This window comes from Pygocentrus nattereri, chromosome 26 (genome assembly GCF_015220715.1).
Source record: "Pygocentrus nattereri isolate fPygNat1 chromosome 26, fPygNat1.pri, whole genome shotgun sequence".
Taxonomy (NCBI): Eukaryota; Metazoa; Chordata; class Actinopteri; order Characiformes; family Serrasalmidae; genus Pygocentrus; species Pygocentrus nattereri.
This window is the reverse complement of record NC_051236.1, coordinates 18,872,340-18,896,325: the sequence shown is the minus strand read 5'-3', so window position 1 is coordinate 18,896,325 and position 23,986 is coordinate 18,872,340. Positions and strand designations below refer to the sequence as shown.

The 23,986-nt window shown below is 38.2% G+C and overlaps 1 protein-coding gene across 5 annotated transcripts in view; it reads right to left on the bottom strand.

Moving 5' to 3' along the window:
* Positions 1–494: 494 nt before the first annotated feature.
* The window catches only part of scn8ab (sodium channel, voltage gated, type VIII, alpha subunit b), a 61,993-nt gene continuing 38,501 nt past the window's right edge, over positions 495–23,986 (bottom strand). For 4 of the 5 annotated variants that reach the window (XM_017720130.2, XM_017720122.2, XM_017720136.2 and 1 more), the window contains 10 exons: positions 18,198–18,315; positions 16,987–17,141; positions 16,006–16,179; positions 12,135–12,257; positions 8,977–9,261; positions 8,306–8,359; positions 7,962–8,099; positions 7,607–7,711; positions 7,236–7,506; positions 5,062–6,218 (listed from right to left, as the gene is read on the bottom strand). In XM_017720130.2, coding sequence (XP_017575619.1) covers positions 5,062–6,218; positions 7,236–7,506; positions 7,607–7,711; positions 7,962–8,099; positions 8,306–8,359; positions 8,977–9,261; positions 12,135–12,257; positions 16,006–16,179; positions 16,987–17,141; positions 18,198–18,315 — 2,580 coding nt within the window. Of the gene's footprint in view, positions 6,219–7,235; positions 7,507–7,606; positions 7,712–7,961; positions 8,100–8,305; positions 8,360–8,976; positions 9,262–12,134; positions 12,258–16,005; positions 16,180–16,986; positions 17,142–18,197; positions 18,316–23,986 lie in introns of all 5 variants that reach the window. The other variant, XM_037535046.1, reaches the window with a different exon arrangement.

Genomic DNA, 23,986 nt, shown 5'->3' with positions numbered 1-23,986 from the left:
AGGCAGTCCTGAATTCAATTAAATTAAATTCAGTACTCGGGGAAGTTGTAACTTTTTTAGCTGTTGCTGCAGAATGACTCTTACATACTGCCAGAGGTGAGTGAGAGAGATTACTGACTCACTGTGCCTCTACTGCAGAGGTCAGTGCACAATGAGTCAGTAACCTGGCACCAGATTTTCATCTTGATTAGAGTCATTTTAAATCTGCTTGTGTAGATGATAGGCCTACATGACGTCATTGACTGATTCTTCTGAATACTGAACATTTCTTTTCATTGTGCTATTTTTTTAATTAATGATGATTATTTATAAATCCAACTGCCGTCATTTCAAATTCCTCATATATTTGTATGACTTTATCAGTAATGATTAGTGTATTTGTTTTAAATTCGATGCTTATTCCACACACATTTAAGCACTGCACAAATGTGTACAGAATCCACAGAGGACACTGTCTCAGCCAAGTTTAAATAAAACACACACGCACTCTCTCGTAACTGGAAGGCTGCTTTATTGTTTGGAAAAAGGTTTCGTGCTCAAATGAAGACAATCTTTCACTGATTCTCACTAAGTCCAAGTGGTTGTGCAACACACCCTCTCCTTTCCAACATCAGTGGCAAGAGATAAGAACAACGTTGTCAACCGATAAGCACTTTTGAATTATTCATATTAGCAAATGAGAGAAATAGCATCTCAGTCATGCTACAAAAGAAAACATACATAAATTAGTACCGATAGAAAAATAAAGAAATGGTCAGAAATGAACAGAAGCTGAGCACAGAAGGCAGACTGCTTATCTCTCCACAGACTGAACCATTAAGAGATTCACAGAGTGAGCACTTCAGAGTGTACACTCCATCACTTCAGAGTGTGCACTCCAGCCATCTATACTACAACCTCTGAGGATGAAGTCAGGCTGATGCCAGTTAAGGTTTTTTTTTTTTTTTCCATAGATGTCTCAGACATCCTTTAGAACTGTTCTTTTTTCCCCAGTGCTCATTTTAAACAAGCTCCACTTGTTTAGGAGAATTGTAATGCAACATCATCATCTAAATTTTCATCCAACAAAATAGGCAGCAAAAGGCACCTGAAACAAACATACACAGACAAGAAACATCTGAAACCATAATAAAAAGCCTAACTTAATGTAAAGATGCAAATTGCATTGCTGTGTACCTAGGAGATGAGGAAGAAGCTACACTCTAGTTAAGCTGCATCACACACACTTACAGTGACCAAGTTATTACATACAATCGTCCACACACACACACACACACACACACACACACACACACACACACACACACACACACACACACACTCAAATTTTGATCAAAAGATCATGAATTTGGTGTCTATACCAGTCACAAGATTTATAGGGAGGAGAATGTGTCATTGTATATTTTTTACGTATATGTGTGTGTGTGTGTGCGCGCACCTGCATGTATGTGTGGATGTATGTGTGGTGAAGGGCAGCGTGAGGGTATGTCATCTTCACACAAGATATAGGTAGAAAATGAGGTGCTGGTAATGCATTCCCCTCCCAAATATAGGAGACATAAGCAGCTAATACTTCACCATGCGCTGAGCGTTAGGCCCACAGACCCACACAAACACACCATCAGGCATGCACTCACACAAACACTGACTTTCTCCCTCTGTCCCTCTCACACAAACACACACATACACACACACATGCACACATCGTGGGCCAGGCCAGAGTTTTGGTCGTTCACTGAACGTATTGCACAAAAAGAAATAAGAAATGTGAGCAAAAGACAGTCAGTGGTGCTTCCCCTCCACTCCAAGCAGAGGTCAACTCAGTGGAGGACAGTGTTCTAATGTCACATATATATACATACATATGTATATGTGTGCATATATATACACATATGTACATATACATGTATACATAGATACATATGTAGTATAGCTCTATATATGCCTAGATTTATATATAGATTTATATACTTTTTGCATTTTAATATATATTTGTATTAGATTCCCCTCTTTATTGTGAAAAGTGTCTCAAAAATCTACTCCTTCTAACAAATGTTTCACAGTCTACCAAGTGAGACCTGGGCAATGAGTGAAGCCATTCTATTCAGGTTATTATTCTTCTTCAGGATTAGATTAATAGCATTTTTTTAAGTATTTCCGTATTTACACAAAACTATGCATGCCGTTAAAATAAAATTATATATTACATTATTTATAGACTCTTAAAAAGTTCATTCTTAACTTTTCAGCATTTTGTGCCGTTTGCAACATAGCCTGTACTGTACAATATCGTTGCTGTTTTTTTTTGTATTAATTTTTATTTATTTAGTTTTAAATGGATGTATGATCTGATGTTGTGTAATTTATACAGTCTATCCTCAATGTGCTGTGGAAGTGTGAATGGTGTTAGTTTAGCTGAGTGAGCAGTTTTTTGTTGTTTTTGGTTCAGGTCAACGCCCTCACTGATCACACATGCCACAGTCAGTTCCAATTAGGGGCTTGGGTTTCCAAACTTTGTCACTACACAACAGAAAGTGCAACAGCTCTGTTGTAGTGGCTGGTCTGCTCACAGTAGATTGCCCTGATGGCTATTTCGCATCAAGTTGGTGGTGACCTAATGAGAACTATGGCTGACCAGGGGTTTAGTTTTGGACAAAGGTCCTGTTGTTTTCCCACCACAACAGTGGAGTGAAGTGGTAAATGATATTCGATTGACAGTCAGACATCTCACATCTAATCTCATTGCCTCACAGTGATTTCCTCCCTGCAATAGCATGCACCACTTTTATTACTGCAGTTATTGTTTGTGTTTGTGTAGATGGTAAACATTCAAATCTCCACACGCAGATGGAAGCTGCTTTGGGTGGTGAGAGGAGCTCGGCTCTGTGTCTTTTAGCCCTGCAACTCCTGCTCTTTCAGTGTGAGTGTCAAGACAGCACACCCAGTCCTGCTCTTCCAAAGAAAAAAAATCACATTCTCTGGGCCTTAGGCACACCCTTCCTGATGACATCAGAGTCATTAGAATGATAAATCTGCATTGTATCCTGAGAAAAATGGGGGAACTCAACAAGCATCAGTCTGTCTGAAAGCATAAAAAAACAGGAGGGTAGGGGTGCATTCCCATCCCACTCCTGGGACATTCTTGAAACTTTCAGACCAAACTAGCACACACTGAATAGCAAGACAGATCTCTTTGGCTTCTCCTTTTACAGCTGTGACACCCTCTCTCAGGCTCTCCCTCTGATTGGCATTCCTTCCTGCCCCAGCTACAATCATACCATTGCTAAAGATGTGATGGCTTTATACATACATAAAAAAAGCACAGTTCATACCTTTGGCATGAACAGGTCAAAAAACAGACACACACACATCACCAGAACTCTCTAAAGTAATATAATGCAACACATAAATAATATCTCTGTAACAACTTCTGCAAAATAAAAAAAAATGCCACTTTCTTAAAAACAGTAATAGCCCATCTTAATCTTACCCCTGATGAGGATCAAAAATGCCAGTCGACTTGCTACACCCCTCATAGTGCCCCACCCTACACCCACCCTTCCCTCCAAACCAACCTTGCACTCACCTACCATGTGACCCAAAGTGGGCCTGCGCTGTAGGCAAGCTAAGCGATATTGCTGCATACAAATAAAATAAGAACCTTTTAGGATTTACAGTGTTCTTTTTTCCTAGAATCATTTCCCATTCCAATATTCCATTTGTTCATTCACAACCTCCTGAGCAGCAAAAAAAATGGGATGTCCCTCTTTAGTCCCGTTCACCTCACAAATGTGCCACACTGCTATCAATCATTTCATCAAAAGCCACTGATTGTTTATAGGCTCTCTATAGGTACTGAAGCCAAAAACCCCAAATTGATCTATTTTATAGTGTAGTTAACAGAAACAAGTAAAGGACACAATGTAATTTAGTGTCTTCAGCCAATTTAGTTCTCAGATTATACTCAATTCCTGGTAGTAAATTTAGCCAGTGGACAGCCTTTAACGTATTGTCAAGCCACTGTGGTGGTCTGTATTAGTGTCTTGTGGACTATGATTACTCATGCAAGATTTCTGATCAAAACATGCCATCATGCAAGTCATTTCTATGCATTGAACAAGCACAATAATTTATTATTCATTTGGAGATGTGTATTGGAGGCCCCTGGTAATTGCCCCCTATCCTATCAGTGTGAAAGCCCATGTAGAAAAAAGCCTTTTGATGCAAGTATAACAAAGATATGATGACAGAGTTACTGAGGGTGACATGGGCAAAATGTTGAATGTTGATTTTTTTTGTTGTTGTTGTTGTTGTTCCTCCCCTTTTTCGCCGCTCAAATAATGTAAAGACCATGTAAAGTATATTTAGTGCTGACAAACACAAAGATACCATTTGCATCAGCCAAGCTCTAAGTTTTGTGTATCACACTCTGATCCCTGCTCATTCGTACAATCATTTTTGAGTTCATCCACATATTTGTGAAATGAAGCGGCACAGACTCGTCTGCTGTCCGCTTCTGGAAGCTGATTCTTCCATAATAAGCAGTGTTCATTTCCTTGACGGAAATTCCATAGATGCACTGCATAAGCACGGGATTCTCCGGATGTGGGGAACACCATGCTGTGAATCCCAGTTTTCCCTTGGTTTCTCATTTTCCTGCTTAGTAACGAGTTCTGTCCTGAAGCGCAGAGTAGCCCTCTAATACACGATATCAAGTATCAATCCTTTGTTAAATTCCTATTTGATGTTTAAATCAAGTCTTGATGCAACAGTGTCACACAGGAAGCTGATTATGTTTGGTTTAACTTTTAAGAGTCAAGCTTGAAGAAACCCCGCTTTCCACCGCATCCATACAACCTGTGAAGTTTGTAAACAATTTTTTGTTTTGTTCTTTTAATCTTAGATTTTTTAAATATCATTTTGTTACTTGCAAATGAAATTAATCTGTACATCTGTGTAGTTTGGTTCAGGGTTTCCATTTGTCTTGCTTGAAATAGAGTTGTTATTGTTATTCTATTATCATGACCGTTGTTAGTGTTTGTGTGTTTCACTGCTGCAGCTTTAACATTTGGATTCCCTGACATCTTTTTGGTTTCGGCCCTTCTCCTTACGCCCTTTGCCTTCGTTGTTGTCGTCTTGCTTCTCCTTCTCCGGCTTGGTTACGCTATCGTAGGATGGCAGGGACGCAGTAGAGGGTGTGCTCTCCCTCTTCTCCTGATTTGTCCCTCCGTTTTCCAGCTTGTTGTTGGCAGGCTGACGTTTGCAGACGAAGCCTTTGCGAGCCAGGTGGTCCCGGTACGCCCTCTGGATGACCACGGCTGACACTTCCTCCTGCTTGCGGCGCAGTGTGGTGGTAATAGGTTCGTAGGAAACTTTGGAAGGATTTGCCGCCACAAAGCGCTCCTCCATTTGTTGACGCATCATGTCCAGATCGCCACTGTCACCTAGCACACGCTTGGTGAAAGCAAACAGAATGTCCAGGCAGTGGATGCGGTCTCCACTGACCATGGGCAGATCCATGGCGATCAGCTCGATTATATTGGGCTTAGGCACACGTAGAGGGTGCTCCAATGTATCTGCAAAGTCTGGCAGCTTGGCAAAGGTGATAAACTGTGAGGCATCTGGGTCAAATTTCTCCCAGATTTCATAGAAGGACTCAAAGTCATCCTCACACAACGGGTCAGCGCTCTCTTCTGTTGCAACGCTGAAGTTCTCCAAGATAATGGCAATGTACATATTTACCACAATCAGGAAGGACACAATGATGTACATTACAAAGAAGAAGATTCCCACTGAAGGGTTACCACAGTCACCCTTCACTGTGGTTCCTGGATTTTCCTTGCTAGGGTTGCAGTCAGGTGGGTAGTTGAGGATGGGCGCCAGCAAGCCATCCCATCCGGCTGACGTGGTGATCATAAACAAGATTATCATACTGTTTCCAAAAGTTTCAAAATTGTACATGTCGTCAATGCCAACCTCCCTTTTTACATATGCAAAGTTGGACATGCCAAAGATGGAGAAGATGAACATGACCAGGAAGAGCAGCAGGCCAATGTTGAATAGGGCAGGAAGTGACATCATCAAAGCAAACAGTAAAGTCCGGATGCCCTTGGCTCCTTTGATTAAACGCAGGATGCGGCCAATTCGAGCCAGACGGATCACCCTGAACAGAGTAGGTGACACAAAGTACTTCTCAATCAGGTCTGCCAGGAACATACCTGCGATATGGCAAAGAGACAGAGAAATGATGAGTCATTCAAGTTAAAGAAAGTGTGACTAAAAACTAAGGCAAATTTAGAATTATAAAAATACATGTTTTAAAGGAACAGTTTGGCAAAAAGTCTGATTTTCATAATTTTCCCCTCACCCCAAATTTAGCTGATCAGCAAAAAATTGTTAATGTTCAAAGTTTTGTAGTACAGCTATGATGCTAAAGCAGCTAAGTAATAATGATAAATTGTAGTCCACCATTTCTTACTCTGGAAACTGCATGACTAACCCTACAGGTCTCCAATGAAATTAACAGGATGTGGCAAGACAAAGTTGCAAAGGGGCACATACACTTAGAGGCAATCGCACACTTGTCTAGAGAGATTCTGGCAGTGTATGACATACTGAGAGATCAGGACAAAAGATTATTACTGAGGGAGGCCTTTTGGATTGGTCCTAAAGGTATGAATGAGGATCTTAATCTCAATTGTTTTCTATAAAAAGAACGTTTTTGATTAATGTATTATTTTGAAATGGTTTCGGATGTTTTTGTTGTATTTGATTTTTGTTTTTGCAACTGAGCGTATCCTCTTTTTGGTGTACTGTCACTTTAAGAAGGCCCTAGCAGAACCTACACAGGTGCAGGAGTCTTCAAAAGGAAGCAGGGAAGTAGGAGAGAATTGCTTCAAGAGCATGGATGATAGCAAAAAACTGAAATGTTTGCTCAATTTGTCTTGTTTTTTTTACTGTACTCTATTTAATGGAATAAAATATATATTTTTGACTTTTCAACAGTTTGCAGGCAAAACTCTTTCTACTCTAATACTGTTATCTTTAAAAATGAACAAAAACAGTACCATCATTCTACATGACACACTGTTTGACCTTCTACCAAACTATTACTTTAGAGAATAAGTAAATACAAAAGTAGCACAAATTAGAGAACTATATAAGCTCTAAATCAAAAATTAATTATAAATTGTCCCAACAGGTTAGGACCACCTACCTACGTACATTTAACTCACCTACAATGGATAAAATCACCACAACGCAGTCAAAGATGTTCCAGCCATTGGTGAAATAATAATGACGTAGCGCAAAGAGCTTCAGCACAAACTCTCCAGTGAAAGCCACAATGAAAACAAAGTTGACCCAATACAGGATGTTCTCTGTCTTTTCTGACTGGTCATCTGTTTCCACCATCATAGTGACCATGTTCAGACAAATGAGCATCATAATGGAGATGTCAAAGGCTTGCTGCGTGACAAAGTCAAACACCATACCCTGAATGTTGTTCTGAAAGACAAAAGGAAGGCAGGATGTTAAAATACAAAATGTATTTATTTGCCTTGTTTTTTTTAAGTGACCTATGACACAGGTATGGCAGTTGGCATACCTGTGGTCTGGGGATGGGCTTCTGGGGTTTCTTAGAGCCCAGTTTCTTCATAGCATTGTAGTATTTCTTCTGTTCTTCCGTCATGAAGATGTCCTGGCCTCCAAAGTATGGGGACAAAACAGCACTGGTTACAATCTGGCACTTTACTTCTATAATGACACGCGTGCCTGTGGTGCTTCGTTAGATTTAAGCAAGTAAGTTCAAAGTGATTTTAGTGTCTCCCACAGAAAAAACTCTGACACTGACACAAAATGTCAATTTAAATGAGCACATTCTTGAAGATAGACCAAGGCCTGAAAGAGTAGAGAAAGGAGATTACATCAAGGAAAACAGGTGTAAAGAGATAAACACTTATCTTTTTCTTCTGTTGGTTGAAATTGTCAATGATGACACCAATGAAGAGATTAAGTGTAAAGAAGGAGCCAAAAATAATGAAGATGACAAAGTATATGTACATGTAGATATTGTCTTCATAGAGTGGCTGGTCTTCAACCTGGAAATAACAAAAACCAACAACTTACTGAAGGCAGTTACTGACTACATATTTTAATCAAGATTGCTGTGTGTCTTTACATGAACAACCAACTCAATAACAGATTTGGCAACACTCAAATCAAACAAATGGAAAGCTCACTGGACATTTTTAAACAAATACATACAACAGAAATACAAGGCAGAGCAATAAGGAGATATTTTTACCTTTCTAGAATCCACAGCTGCATACATAATGTCCATCCAACCTTTGAATGTGGCCTAAAAGAAGAGAAAGATAAAGGGGTCAGTTAGTTAGTGTTTTAGACTGTTAGTTTCTCACATGTTCCAGCTTGGACTTACTAGTCACGAGAATTTAGCTGGCCAATAATTTTGTGCCAGAATCAATGCATTTTATCACACAATAACACACCACCCTTCATTCAACAAAGAAGCTGCTGATGTTGTCAGATCAATGGACTGACCACCCCCAAACCTCAGCCTTACTGAATGTGTTTGGGATTATCTGGATCATGAGAAGCAGAAAACGCAACCAATTTCAGAACTTTGAACAGAACTTTGTAGGTATGGAAAAAACATCCCTACAGATTTCTTTTAAAGCAAGTCTCCTGAAAATAATAGAAGCTACAATAAAAGCAAAGAATGGACACATTAAATACTGAAAAAATGATACTATATTTAGATGTTGAGGCTCCTAATTTTCTGACAGTAACAAAATGAACAGCTTGGCTGTTCTGAAATTAGAAATGACATGAAGGGTGGCCTCTGCCGTTTGCATAGGAGTGTGAATAGCTATTTATACATGGCCTCAATAGCATACAGGGCTATATAGCATTTACATGCCTTTAATAAAAAAGTATTAACAAAATAACACATACCACTTGCAAAAGTGCCAGGTACCCAGCACCCACATTATCGAAGTTGATTTTGACGTTCTTCCAGCGAACTTCAGTGTGATTTGCATTGATAAGTGCAAAACATTCCGTCATGTTGTTAACATCCGACGGATCAAAATACTCCTCTGATGTATCGTTAAAGCAGTAGTTGTACTTTCCGGCAAACAAGTTGACCCCCATGATACTGAAGATGAGCCAGAAGATAAGACACACCAACAGCACATTCATAATGGAGGGGATGGCTCCCACCAGAGCATTCACCACAACCTAATACACAGGAGGAAAGAAGGAGCGGTGGAAGGAAGACAGATGGAAGAGAGAGAGAGAAGTCTGAGAATAACTCACAACAGACCATTCTGATCTTTAAATCTATGTCCTGCGTATACCCATACAACAGTTGTATAAATAAACCAAAAAGTCAAGGGAACCTAACTCATTTTTTATCTGTAATGAAATTATCGCTCTCTACATTATGTGTCTGAATCTATGGGGTTTGATCTTATATTGTTCCTCCTGTCCCCTGTTCCTCTGCTGGTTTTATTTGAAATTCTCTATGAACAATGTCTGATACTGATTAAATAAACATGCATGGAATATCTTTGTCTTTTAATAGCTTTATGGGGACAAAGGTTTAGTGAGCCAAGAATGAGTGAAATTCCCTTTAGTTTGTAACTGTGCTTAGTACCTAATTATCTACACGTACACATAACTTTGGAGAAATCTATACATTTAAAAAAGAGTCATTTAACACACAGCTGCACACTGAAATGGCATGTCTCTGATTTGATCTGAAGTCAAATACTGTTTAAAACAAGGTCCCACAAAAGGTTGTCTGAACAATACCATGGAAGAACCACTCTTTGAAAAAAAAGTCTGAAAAAAAGATCCGTAAGTTTGAAGAACATTTTAAAGGTTTTAACGGTTCTATACTAACTGCAGAGTTCTCCGTAGATGTCTTCTAAGTTCTTCACTCTTATACATAACCTTCACAAAAAACAGTTCTCTAAAGAACTAAGATTCTTTAGGGATCTAAAAGTGGTTCATCTATGGCACTGCACATAAACCCTTTATTTTTAAGAGTGTAGTTGCTGAAGAGACTGGGTGGAAGAGTGATTATGGTCATTTTATTTATTTTTGTCTAAAGAGACTTTCTTACAAAAAAATGGTTTTATTTTTAGGTAAGCAGTAAGATATTTCCATAATATTAAGAATATTACATAATCTTAGTTTATTTTTAGCAGCCTTGTTCATCCTTTGTCCAGAACTCTTGGCTTAACAGTTGCTAGCACGCCCCCAACATTACGGATCGGGTACTATCGTTAGATCTACCATATAAGTAATTTGCTCTTGAAGGTTTTGACAATAGTGAATACGCTCAAACTGAATACCAGGCCACTGTGAAGAAGTTCCAGACCTGATAGCAACAAATTAAGCCAAGGCAGGCCACAGAAAGCTGAGCAAGGATTTTATCATATATATATACACAAAAGTTGCGTAAAGTCAAGTAAAGCCAGGTAGTTACACTACATTTGTGGAGACCATCATCACAGGATTATCCTCTGAGAATCCACAAAACTCTGAGAATTTCCACCACTTGAATCTCCACATGTGTACACTCTTGCCATACCAGTATACTGCTTTTGAGTTTTGAAAAAAATCATTTAGAGAACAACTTCAGCCAATGGAGGAGAGATGTGTCCAAGCTTCACCTCCCCATATACATTCTTATGATACACACAAAAGCGATGATGTCACTGGCTGGCTGGATGATACTCTGACATGGCAGGCTAACAAATCATGCAAAGCCATCAGCAGGCCGGAGTGCTAACTGCTACCATGTTCCCCTCTGGCACATGGCTATCTACCCAAGTTTACCGGCTTGGCTTGTGAGGAAAATAGATATGATCCATATCCAGTACTGCCACAGCCAACCAAAAAAATCATATATAAAACATATTTCTGTTAATTCAATATATTTCTGTAAAAATCTTTCTGCTAAGGTAAACAACTATGTTTCTCTCTGAATAAGGGGATGGCACTTGTTTTTCATTCATTCAGAGGTAAATGTACTAAAATACACACCACAGAGGGGAGCATGTTTTTTTGCTTTAAGCCATGTGTATTGGGAAAAGCATGCAAGTTACATGACATGTATTAACAGAGTGCAGTTGAAATTAAGCTATAAACAACTATGTTCACAAGTGTAAAGCTAATTAAAAAATGTTATGCTATTATAACTGCTTTAAAAGTGATCACCTTGATCAAATTTCAAACCCCATATTCTTAACAAACCATTTATCATTTTCATTAGCGATAACTATATCTATAGAAGTATAGCATATAAAGATGTCATGTCTGTATCTTTTTCATGCTCCTCCTTTGCTGATTCATAATCATGATCACAACCTCTTGACAGTATTAGCACTGTCATGAGTATTTCACAAATATTACATGAGATGATGTTAATATATAAGCTGGGGTTTGCCTCCATTTTGAGATGTCTGAATGTAGTTCTGTGGTTGCAAGGTGGGTGAAAGTGAGTGCTTGGGGAGGGGGTTGAGTAGAGCAGAACAAAATATGGGTGTTGAAGTCAGGCTGGAAAGGGGTGGAGGTGAGGTGGAGGTACTACTCTAACAGTAGACTGCTTAGGCAAGTGGACGTTTGACACATCATAAACAGACCTTGAACTAATGCTGTGGCATGAATGACTGTTTTCTCAGCTCGACTGTAATAAGAGTACATCTACTGCCATCTATTTGTGATGAGGCAGCGTTTAACCAAAAACTAAACCAAAATGATAGATTAATTTAATAGTTACTTTAAAGTAAAGATCTTAAAAATACTGCATGTGAATGTAGCTGTATTCAAAACTAGAAAGTGTAACTATCTAGCAAATTGTCTAAATATTTCAGCTGCATCATGACGCAATGTTAAGAAAATTTACATGCCAGTGTTTCCAATATACATGCATTTAAAGAGCATCTTAGCCACAATGGTGTAGCACTGGTGAATGCATATCCTCTACATTTATTGGGCTTTTTTCTGACTACGCTTTACCATTTTTGCGTAATGATGATTCTTAGCATGCGGTAGTGTTGTCACAGAGTGACGGGCATGCACTGGGCAGCTCTGTATCTTACCCTCATGCCCTCAAACCGGGACAAAGCTCTCAGCGGCCTGAGGGCTCTTAAAGTCCTCAGGGACTTAATGGGGCCCAAGTCTGAGTACCCCAGCGCATTAGCTATAAGGCTGACTATAGACACCTACACAGAGAGAGAAAGAGAGGAAAGGATAGAAAGAAAGGGAGAGAGAGAGAAAGAGAGAGAAAGAGAGGGCCAAAGTGTTAGAGTCAAGGAGGACTTCGGAGAGAGAGAGAGAGAGAGAGAGAGAGAGAGAGAGAGAGAGAGAAAGAAAGAGAGGACCCTACGTTGATATTAATCTGGAGAGTTAGAGACATAACAGATATATGCATACATAGATAAGAGTGTGTTTATGTATGTATGTATATATGTGTATATAAACACACAAAAAGAGAGAGAGTAAGGTTAAACGTAGGGTTATCCGGTCAGAAGTGTTATAGGGATGGTGGATGCCCCCAAGCTTTTTCTTTTTTTTAAGTCTTAGTATGTGATCTGCTTTGTTATTGCAGGCAGACGAAGCTTGGAAAGCGGCTTAACAGCAAACCTGGAAGGAAACGTGGTTGAGATACTGGGAGAGAAAGAAAGACCAGACAAAGAGAAGGTGGAGGAGGGAAACGTTAAAGAGAAGAGGCATAGAGGTGTGCACAGACTTTACAAGCACATCCACTGTACTCTGAACAGACGAAATACACACAATACATACAAACACGCACCGCATACAGTACACACAAGACTAGTAGAGTCGTTAGGGTGGGAGGGCGGTTTTGGGAGAGCAAGGAGGCAGAGAGAAAGAGGAGCTCCTGTCAGAGAGAGAGTCCTAACAGTGACCTTACCCTGGCCCCTCACTCCCCGGCCCTCACAGGCCCCTCAGTGCCTCTGGATCCATCAGCGCTAAAGAAAAACAAGGTTACAGTCACCTATCAGAGACATAAGCCACATCAATCTGTACACAGCTTTCACGCATGTACACACGCAAACCTTTGCTCATTTCAATCAATCAATGAATAGAACTGACTTACCATCAGCCTCCTGAACTCAATCAGATTTGCTACATGGTTTGACGGCTGCTTTTGCAATTTAAAATGCTGCATGTGCACTGAAAAGCACTGAGTATGTCAGTACAAACTGATTGATATGTTGCCTGTCAAAAGTTTGATGAGATCTAGCATTTCAAAATGTTTTTATAACATGTGCGTCTTACTCAGTTTGCAGTAAAGACTAACCGTTTTTATTTTGAGGAAATTAACATCACATATGAGGATTTGTGATGATATCAAAAAACCCCAAAAACCATAAACAAAGCTCCCCTAGCAGTATATTGCTCATAAGAATAGACAGCAAAATTGACATCTTTGTATGTCTGCAGCAGCCATAAAGGATGTAACAATTTCAATACGGTATCAAAAATCTAAACAGTATACTGAAATTTAAACATCAATCACTCTCCTGTAGGCATCTATAATTGCCAAATTTTGTGCAAAACAAAATCACGCACACATCCTATCTATTGTTCTGTATGTACTCTTTTTAACAACAGCATGGTACTTTTGGAAACTTATTTTGAAATAAAATTTGTATTGAGCCAAACCAATCTGTCTTATATATAATGATATCTCTGTACAATAAAGATATTTTATATATATATTAACCTAAACCAATAGAGAGAACTTATTTATGAATAACAGTTTTTTGCCAGGTATGAGGTGTCACCAAACATTTGACAGGCACTGTACAACTCACACAGTGCTCTATGAATTTCTTCCATTAATCATACTGTGTAGTGCTGGCAAATTTTTCCTTTCAGTTGTCTTCACAGACAGACCATTCATACTTTTGATCAAGTGCTTAAAAAGCAAGAAGAAAAGGACTAGAGTCTGCAGGAGAACAATGGAATAAGGCCAATTATTCAGGCCTCTGTTTCACCAAGGACGGGTAAAACTGTCCTTTCCAGAACATGAATCTTGACATGGTGTCCATTCAGCACCTGTCACTGTGTAGAACTCAACAGGAAGAGACTGGCGTAATAGAAGATGTGGAATGATGACATAGCAGTTTCTATCCAACCAAACCTCAAAATGTCTGCTGGCAATGACATCACATGTCTGTACAAACAAATTTATGAATGCTTTTGATTTCCTTTAAAAAATGTTGTCATTAAATGCATTTTCTGGCAACTGTCTTTCGGTGTAAATTGAGCAAGCATATATAATAAGTAAGGATACAACACATTAAAATCTTAAGAGAACTGCATGTCTATGGATTAATCCACACATTAAATTAGTGACGTTTGATAACATTTACTGCCATAAGTGAGCACTGATATCCTAAAGTCTTATCAAATTTAGACTGTTCTATTTATATACAAAACCCTAAATAAACTGAAATAGGTTTTTGTACGATAACAGGTCCAGAGAATGTAACCCCTAACTTTTACCGACAGCAGTGCAATTCGATGGAATTATTTTTACTTAAAGGGAGGTGGGATAACGTATCTTTTCCAATGTTTCCTCTTGATTTCACCAGCTTTTACTGATTATGAGGTCAACCAAAGAAATAATCTAAGTAATGCTAATCCCATGCAAAATGCCATATTACTAAATATTCTATCATATCATGTAGAAAAAGGGGGTTTGTGGTTATTCTTAAGAATGGAGAAATTTACTTGTGTTTTCTGAGACTTAACTCAAGTCAGTATTGGCCTACCTCATGTATGACTCCTAACATTAAAACGTAAAGTGACCACTAGCTATTAATTCCCATGGTAATAAAAGAATCTAATGCCACATTGCATTTCCTTGAGACAGCTAAACAGACAGTCTACTGTGAGCAGCCAGACATACTGAATGTGGAACTTTTTTGGTGTGACAGCAATGCGTAAATTGAGCAGACACTCCCATCTCGGTAATTTATACTGAGATTTCTAATCCAGTGCAAAACGCTCATAAACATTACAGACGTCTTATATTAAAATGACATTACCCCACTCCCTATGTAAAATGACTCTCATCCACATTGCACTAAAGTTAATGAATATTTCAATAGCTCAATCAAAGCTGTAATGTGTCATATATGATACAAGTGACTAGCTTATGACTCTAGAGACTGTTGAACTGACCACAGAAAGAACAGGAAACCCAATCAGGCTGAGGATGAGACTACATTAATTAAAGGAGTAGTTCAATCAAGCTGGCATGTTAACATGGCTAACAATCAGTGAATGCTGGTTGATCACAACGGCTTAATTGTGCTAATTGATAGATATGACATTCACTTTAAATTAACCATGTTAGCATGGTAGTGAAGCTATGCTATAAAGCGCCTTCCTAAACAAATATCACATAACATAAAACTGTTATATATCATCAAAGCAAATGTAAATTATTACACAATAAGAAAAGTTAATATGCATAGCGAGTGTTACAATTTCACATCAATCTATGCCTGAGCAACAGAGAAATCTCGGTACTAATGAGCTAGCATGACTCATTTTGGGATTAGTTTGCAAAGTAAATATGACTAAAAGCAGATAGGAATGAGTTACATTTGATTGCTTACCAGCCACACTCATACTCTCTTGATAGCCCCAAAGGTTATTATGTAAGAATAAATGTGTCTAATAAATTTATTTAAGTAAAAAAAAATGTTTAACAAACAGGAACCTTCAATGAATAAGCAAAGAAAACATTTGTGGCTGAAGTAAAGTCTTGAAAAGTGAAGAGATGAGCTCTGTTACTCAGGTTTATCTATCATAGTGACAACTCATCGGCTTGTTGGACGTCAGCTTAAAGAGAGAGGGACAGAGAGTGATGGGCAAACAGAGGGTGAGATATTGCCAAAATATAATGGGAGATGGATGAACAGAGATACTTACATCCACAATGAAGAAGTCCAGCCAGCACCAGGCATTGGTGAAGTATTTGACAAAGCCATAAGCCACCCATTTCAGCAACATTTCTAGGATGAAGATGTAGGTGAAGACTCGATCTGCATATTCTAGGATGATCTGAATGGTTTTCCTCTGTTCAATATACACATCCTCAAACGCCTTGAAAGAAAACAGATTTTTTTCATATTATATTTTTCATATTATCATATTCATATTTTTATTATTTGAAAAAGATTATTACTAAACATGTATAGATGTCTGTGCTACACCCAATAATAATTAGATGATACCATAATATTCATGTGTTGCAACACCTCATGGATGGAAAACAACTACAAAATCACAGCGCAACCTTTGTGATTCATACATCTGCCACCATGTCTAATGTGTCCTAAATGCATGCTTGTCTGTGTTTTTTTTGTTTTTCTGCATGTTTTTTTGTTTTTCTGTGTGTGTGTTAAGAGACTGAACTAGACTGTAATCAGTCATTTGGCTACACTCCCTACAGCTTCACCACAGAGTGGCACTGCAACCTCACTTACATTAACCAACTCTTCCACTAAGATGTCAGTTTGGCCACGGTCCCTAAGAGTGGCTGCAAGAGATGCTGCAGAATCCTCTGCATGTAGGGCTTTTTCTACATCATTTGGCCACAGTCCCTTAGAGCAGCCCAAAGATACTGCAGCCTGAAGACAGACTGCTGAGCTACAGGAGCCAGTACAGTGCACTACAGCAGCAGCCATTAGTCAACTACACATCATACAGCTCAAAGCATCCAAGCTCACCTCTGTTCCAGTGTACAGTTGTTTTTATAATCCCCAAAAATCATTTGTTTCACTGTTATTTTAGATATGCTAGCTAACTGCTTATGCTGTTATTTGGTTTGACTGCTATCAGACAACTCTAATGTTTTGACATTTGTGTGATGCTACGTGCACATATGGGCATACATTTGTATATCCTTACCAGAGCCCCAGAGCTGAGCAGGATCATAAAGATGATGAGGGTTTCAAACCAGTTGTGTTCTACAATGAGGTAGCAGGTTTTTCTCAGGTACCACCAGTACTTGCCCCAGCCCTCAGTGATGGACACATCGCAGCACTTATACCGCGCCACACAAGCTGAAGCACACATACAATTTTACTATACTTACATATATATATATATATATTACACATTATATATATATATATATATATATATATATATATATATATATATATATATATATATACATCATTGCACAATTGTGTATAACAGTGTTTTAATGTGACATACTGCATCTTCTCAGCCACATATTTCATCTCTCAAAGGTGAAATCATTTTATCTAATGGCACTGTTTACTGTTTATCTGACATTTTTTCTATATCTTTATAGTTAATTACAGTTTTAGAAACATTTTCACTTTTCTTTTGACTTTCCCTTTCCTTGTGCAGTTGGATTATCTTATATCTAATCTCTTCAGAAAAACTCATGAAAATGTGATGACTTGTACATAATGGCCACTTTGACTGGAAATTAGTAGATGATGTATGATCTCTCATTTTTGCACAGTACTGTAGGTACAAATTATCTACCACAGAGGTCTAAAACACACGTAATTAGTACACTGGAAAAAAATAGCAAAAAGAACATACATTTCCTAAATATATTTGTAGTTCAAATGATTTAATGAATTATCACTCATACATTATAGTTTAGGTGCAGTCTAAAAACTGGCAATATTTTGTAACAGCTGGCAGTTTACTAATATTCAACTGCCCAAGTGGAATTGTTAATTAACTACAAAGTATACCATACTTTATAAACAGAACAATTTTGTTTACTGTTTACATCTGTTACTTACACAAAACACTACTGTTTACTGTTTACACCTGCTACTTGATGCACTTTATGAACAGCTGCTCTACATATTTGCACATACGCACGTGTAACTTTAATTTTATTTCAACTTTGCACATACTGTACATTTTTACTTTTATTTTTTACTGTTTTTAGAGTTATTCTTATATGTTCTTTTTTTATTCTCTTAAGATTATATTTGGTGAATGGAGGAACAGCAAACTAAGAATTTCATTGTACAGTGCAACTGCCTGTTCTGCTGTGCATATGACAATAAAACTCTTGAATCTTGAAACTTGAATAAATGGCAGATCTTGACCCTGCTGTAGCTTACCATCAGTCCAGCACGGCTCTGGATCGAGGTATTCCTCCACAACCTCCACGGCTGCCACCTCCTCCTCATCAGGCTTTATGTCTATAGTGCTGCCCTCAGAAGAACTGGTGTCATCCAACTGAGATAAAAAGAAAGAAAAATAATTTCAAAAAAGAGAGAAAGAGTTATTGGGAGATCATGCTTGTGCTGCTGCAGGAGAATTCTGGTCCACTTCACCTTTGGCCCCCACGCAGACTTGTTTTAACTCATTTATTTATGGGGGGTTTCAAGCATGAATGACTTGGCTTAGGTTTTGCCGTTATATGTCCAAACCAGATCATCAAACACTTCACTTCTTCATTTCTTCTGCTCAAGCCATTCCACTCTAAGCACACTTGTGCATTTTGGATCATGACCTTATTGCTCTTGAGAAATTCTTTGATATCAAGCAAAATTATTTTTCTTTGGCTGTGTTGCCCTATGGGCCAGGTCCTGACAGTGTAAAGCTTCCTCAGACCATCACCACTTCCAACTCTGTACTTGACCACTGATGTTTTTTCTACTGCATACAGTGCTTTATTTTGGCTTGGTGTACACATGTATAAGCAAAATAACTCTCTGAGTCTGACTCCATATCAGTCACCTTAGTAATCTTTAGAGTCTTCAGTCCAGACAAGCAATTCTCACAGGGAGAGATAATGGAGCACTATGTAATGCACAATGATGGCCAACTGATATTTGCATTCCTAAATGGTGTTGGTGTAGTTACTCAAAAAATGAACCCATTACAAATGGATTACTTTATTTATTCCTTCCTGAAAGAAATAATTTCACTACTTACTACTTTACGTCTTACTCTAAAACCCATACAAATCTGTACAGATTTAAAAGTGGAAGAGATAACCCAGTAGTTCTTTCAGTACATTATTTAGAAAGGACTAGCCAATCACTTAAAAGGCGTTTCACTATCCCTGCCTTTGCTCCTAATAAGACAGCCAGTTATGCTGTTTTAGAATTATGAGTGTCTAATGCTATTTAAAAAATATAGATTCTAGTCTGTAGAAACAGTCTCCAAACAGCCACCTTGAAATAAAATCTTCATAAATAGAAACATAAAAAAATAAAAAATTTCTATACAAAAATCTAAGCTGCTAAGGTGAGGTTGATGCTCTTGTTTCTTTAGCATGGAGACTTTTACAAAACATTCCATACTACAATGAATTAAACGACTGCCTGCTGAGTTTACAGCAACGGAAAGTTGCCTGTTCTCATGCTGGTCATATTTACAATCAAAGTCTCGTTTTTAGCTACCACAGGTAGTATGTGCATGCACACATACATAGGACAGGCATGGATGATTTATGTCTTAAATGCATTGTGCAATAACTGATATTCACTTAGAGACATGAGTAATGAATAAGTAATTACCTGTCCTGAAATTTGAACACCACTTTTTCAAATATGAAATATTTTGGATGTTAATTTTATTATAACTTTATTCTCAATGCTATACAGCTTTGTCAGACATTATGGAGCCATCTACAGCTCTGTTCATAATTCTGAATGCACCAAAAATGTATTCATTTTTACAGCCTCCTACAAAATAGCTGATGCACTTGCGACAAATTGGTTTTATATTATATGCTATTTTGCATATTGCTGTTGTCAGAAGAAATCACTGCACTTTACATTGTATATAAATTTCACGATGAATGGACCAAAAATAATGGCTCAGAACAACTTGGGAAAAAAGTCTGGTTCCATCCACTTACATTAAAGGTAATGTAGGTTTTATGCTTCTCCTGTAAAGTTCTCATTTTGCAGATATGCTATACATATGCTATTTTGTTGGGTTTACATTATATAAAGTGAAACAGTGATTACTAACTTTTGAATGGCAGCGAACATTATTTAACCCTTACAAGTCTAGAGGTGTCATTGACATTTTGATGACACATTTGTCGCATTACTTATTATTTAAATGTAATTAAATTTAAATAATAAGTAATAACACAATAAAAGACTATGCACAACACTAACTTTTAATCCAATGCTGATCAAATGAAAAAGTTCAGAATCCCACTGTGTCAAAGAAATATGCATAAGAAACACTATAAATTTACAAAATGCTTTTGTTATAGCTGCCACTTCTAAAGAGTTTAATACATATATGTCACATACACAGGTCTCATAAAAACTATTACCTGACATGGACGTAATTTAAGTTAATATGCTAACATGCTGATCCTCTCATTAACGCTGCCATGCACACCTTGATCTACCACAGAGGTTTACTGGAAAACATATGAGACGCTTCAGGCACAATGCACACTTCTAGATACGTCTATAATTTAATTTGAATGGATTATGTAATTGCATGGATGAGTGACTGTAAGAGGAGGAACCACCACAAGCACAGAATCCTAACCTCAGCTATGTCAGCAAGCACACACACACATGGGCACACGCACACACAGTAATACATTTTGAACTCTGGAACCCACAAATAAAAGAGCTGCCAAGTTCTGATCACAATACACCAACCAAGCACACATTCACATACAAAGTCCATCACAGCTGAGTCTCCACCAGTAGGGCCCAACCCTGATCTGAGCAAGCTGGGATGACGCTGCAGTTTTTAAAAATCCCTGTCGTCAGCACACACACACACACACACACACACACACACACACACACACACACACACACACACACAGATACACGCAGAAGCAGTAATAGAATCAAAGAACACTCACACAGCACCACTGCAGTCCTCACTGACCCATCCCAGCCAATCACAGACTCAGATCCACCCAGCCGTGCCCCGACTGGCTACACAGCACTACCTGCTACAACATCATTGGATCTCTATTCAGCACTTGGCACGTGTAGTCCAGCGGTACTGGATCTGTCCCTCTAAAGTGGGTCAAGGTGACCTAGACATCACACAGACACCCAGACTATGACAGGAAACCCTCTGTAAGAGGAGAGAAAGCGAGCGAGAGAGAGTGGGAGATGTGGCGAACACACTGGAGGAAGACAAAGGGATGCATACCATTTCTAGGTCTCATCATTCACACGTCCATCTAAGAGTCTTTTGTAAGTCTGCCTATGTGCTGTCATCTTGCCCACACTTCATTTCTGTTAGCATATTCTATTCATGTATTAGTCTCGGCATGATTACTAACACTGTATGTGCTTTCTTCTTCCCTGTGTCACTACTGTACAAATAGTGTGTACAGTAAATCCACAACAATGAGCGAGCGCACACACACACACGCACGCACGCACGCACGCACGCACACACACACACACACACACACACACACACAGAAGAAATCAGACCAATAAGGAAAAACATTACATCATCTCCTGGACTGCATCTATTCTCTGGCTGAGTGGATAAGCACTCAGCAGTAGCAGGGAGGCAATAAATCACGGCAGTACCCCAGCTCAACACTATGGCCATACAGCCTACACAGCATGAATCTACCCATACTACCTTAATCTACTCATACTGACTTCACCTTTTCTTATACCTCACATTCATAGTGCCTTCATTTGGTGCCATTAATTTACTGACACAAATTGTATCCCTTGTGGTGTGTGTGTGTGTCTCTCTCTCTCTCTCTCTCTCTCTCTCTCTCTCTCTCTCTCTATATATATATATATATATATATATATATATATATATATGTATATATATATATATATATCACTAGCGCTACATCATATGAACAAAACACCATAATCTGCTTATATTACAATCAGATACATTGCAATTGTGATATACCTTGCACTATATTAAGGTGCTATTGGTGAACCATTTAACATGGTTAAAAACAGGCTTGTATTATTTTGACCAAAATGATTTACATTTATTGGATATGCAAAAGCCCTGATTCATCCAAACACCCACAGAGCCTCATCTGGGACATGTGAGAATAGGTCAGGATAGTACAGCACACCATTAAACATTCAGAGATTTGTTCAAGGGCCTATTTGCAAAATGCCAGCCTTGGTGATATCACTATTGTGGAAATGATTAACAAAGGACATTGTGCAGTCCAAAGTCATCACACAAGCAGACAAGCAAATGCCCTGTTTCAAAGGCCCTTTACCCCACAAACAGATTCACTTTGGACTAGACGATGTGGTTCAAAACATTTATCCATATATTTTTCTGTGTTTTGGAGATAACATATATTGTGGTAAAAAAGCATTTTGGAACACAACCCTTCAAATATATATTCAGATGTTTATGCATTCTCTCTAAAATGGCTCAAAAAAGTGATTATTCAGTAAAAAGAACCAAAATGTGGGCTAAACATACTTCATTAAATGCAATAATTATTGGCAATAAAAAAACTGTTGCAGAGTAAATGTGTTTAACTGTTTACTGCCATAAGAGATAAAACACAATACAAAATTAAATAATCATCACTAAATGAACACAAAAACAAATTGTACAACAACTCTATTTTGTTTTTATACTGCAAGGGATTATGTGAGGTGATTAGAGAAGTCTTTCCTTCTTCACTCTCTTCACGTCTTTCTTTCTACAGTACATTTATGTTTTCAGTAAACACTCTCATCCCAAGCAGTTTAATATGGTAGACAAGTGCAGCATTTGATGTCTGTATTCCTGCCTGAGCAGGGAATTGAACCCCGATCGCCTGTGTGCAGAGCAGCAGTGTCATTAACTGCTTTTCAACTACTTTACATGTTGAACCATCACTTCTATTTTGATCACACAGTTCATGCTCAAACTCTTGTGACAAAGAGGGGCCATGTGTCACAATCTTTGGAACATATGTGTCCCATATTATGTGTGTAGTAAAATAATATCAGCACAATTTTTAAGATGTTGCCTACAATAAAATATAATTGCGAATATACTGCAAACATTAGACACATTGGCCAGCTCTAGATTCACTCAAATGAAAAGCTGCCTCAGTTATTTGGAATGATAATTTGATTACTCCATGGATTTAGAGCCATGACTGTACCAAATCATTCACAGTGGTCAACACCAGCCTATTTTAGTATTTCAATAATCTGCTAAGATACACTACCCCATAAAACCTTAATCTAGTTCTTAAACTGACTATCACATCTCAAGCCTTCTTATTCTTCTCATGACATATTTATTTAATCTCAAATTACACCTTTCTCCTTAGACTCAATACAGCTTTAATCTAAAGCTGGATGATTACGTGTTCCCCTCCATGCCGGCTCACCTAAGCAATGTATGGAGGCCAGATTCCCTTAATCACCTCCTCAATTAGACTGTCATATCAATATTATGCGGTTGTAGCTGTCTTTGTTTTGAAGAGTAACTGTGCTTGAGGGGATCGTCTGGATAACCTCTTTCTAAACAAAATTGCTTCAAGCATTTTTTTAATATAAAAAGTGTTGTAAGCACCACTAAAGCCCTTTTCAATTCCATGTAGAATACTGAACACATAGAATTTTTCCACAAGCATAATTTCAGCTGATACAGAAGTCAATTCAGCAACTAATATATATTATGGTATTTCAGTTTTCAGTTTTCCTGTTCAACAACCTCACCTTTGCAAAGACCTTCAGCATAATTTGCAGCGTTTTAAATATAAACAATAAATCAGGGTGGACATCCATAGAGAAGCTGAATACCGAAGTGCTTTAGATGACTAAAATTAACAGCCATTTATGGAATCCAAAATGTTTAAGCAATATCACCACAAACTGTTTTCTCAGGTTCAAACACTAGAAGACCTAAGCCTAAAAGTTGTACATGGACAAAACTATATATTTTTGACCATAACCTG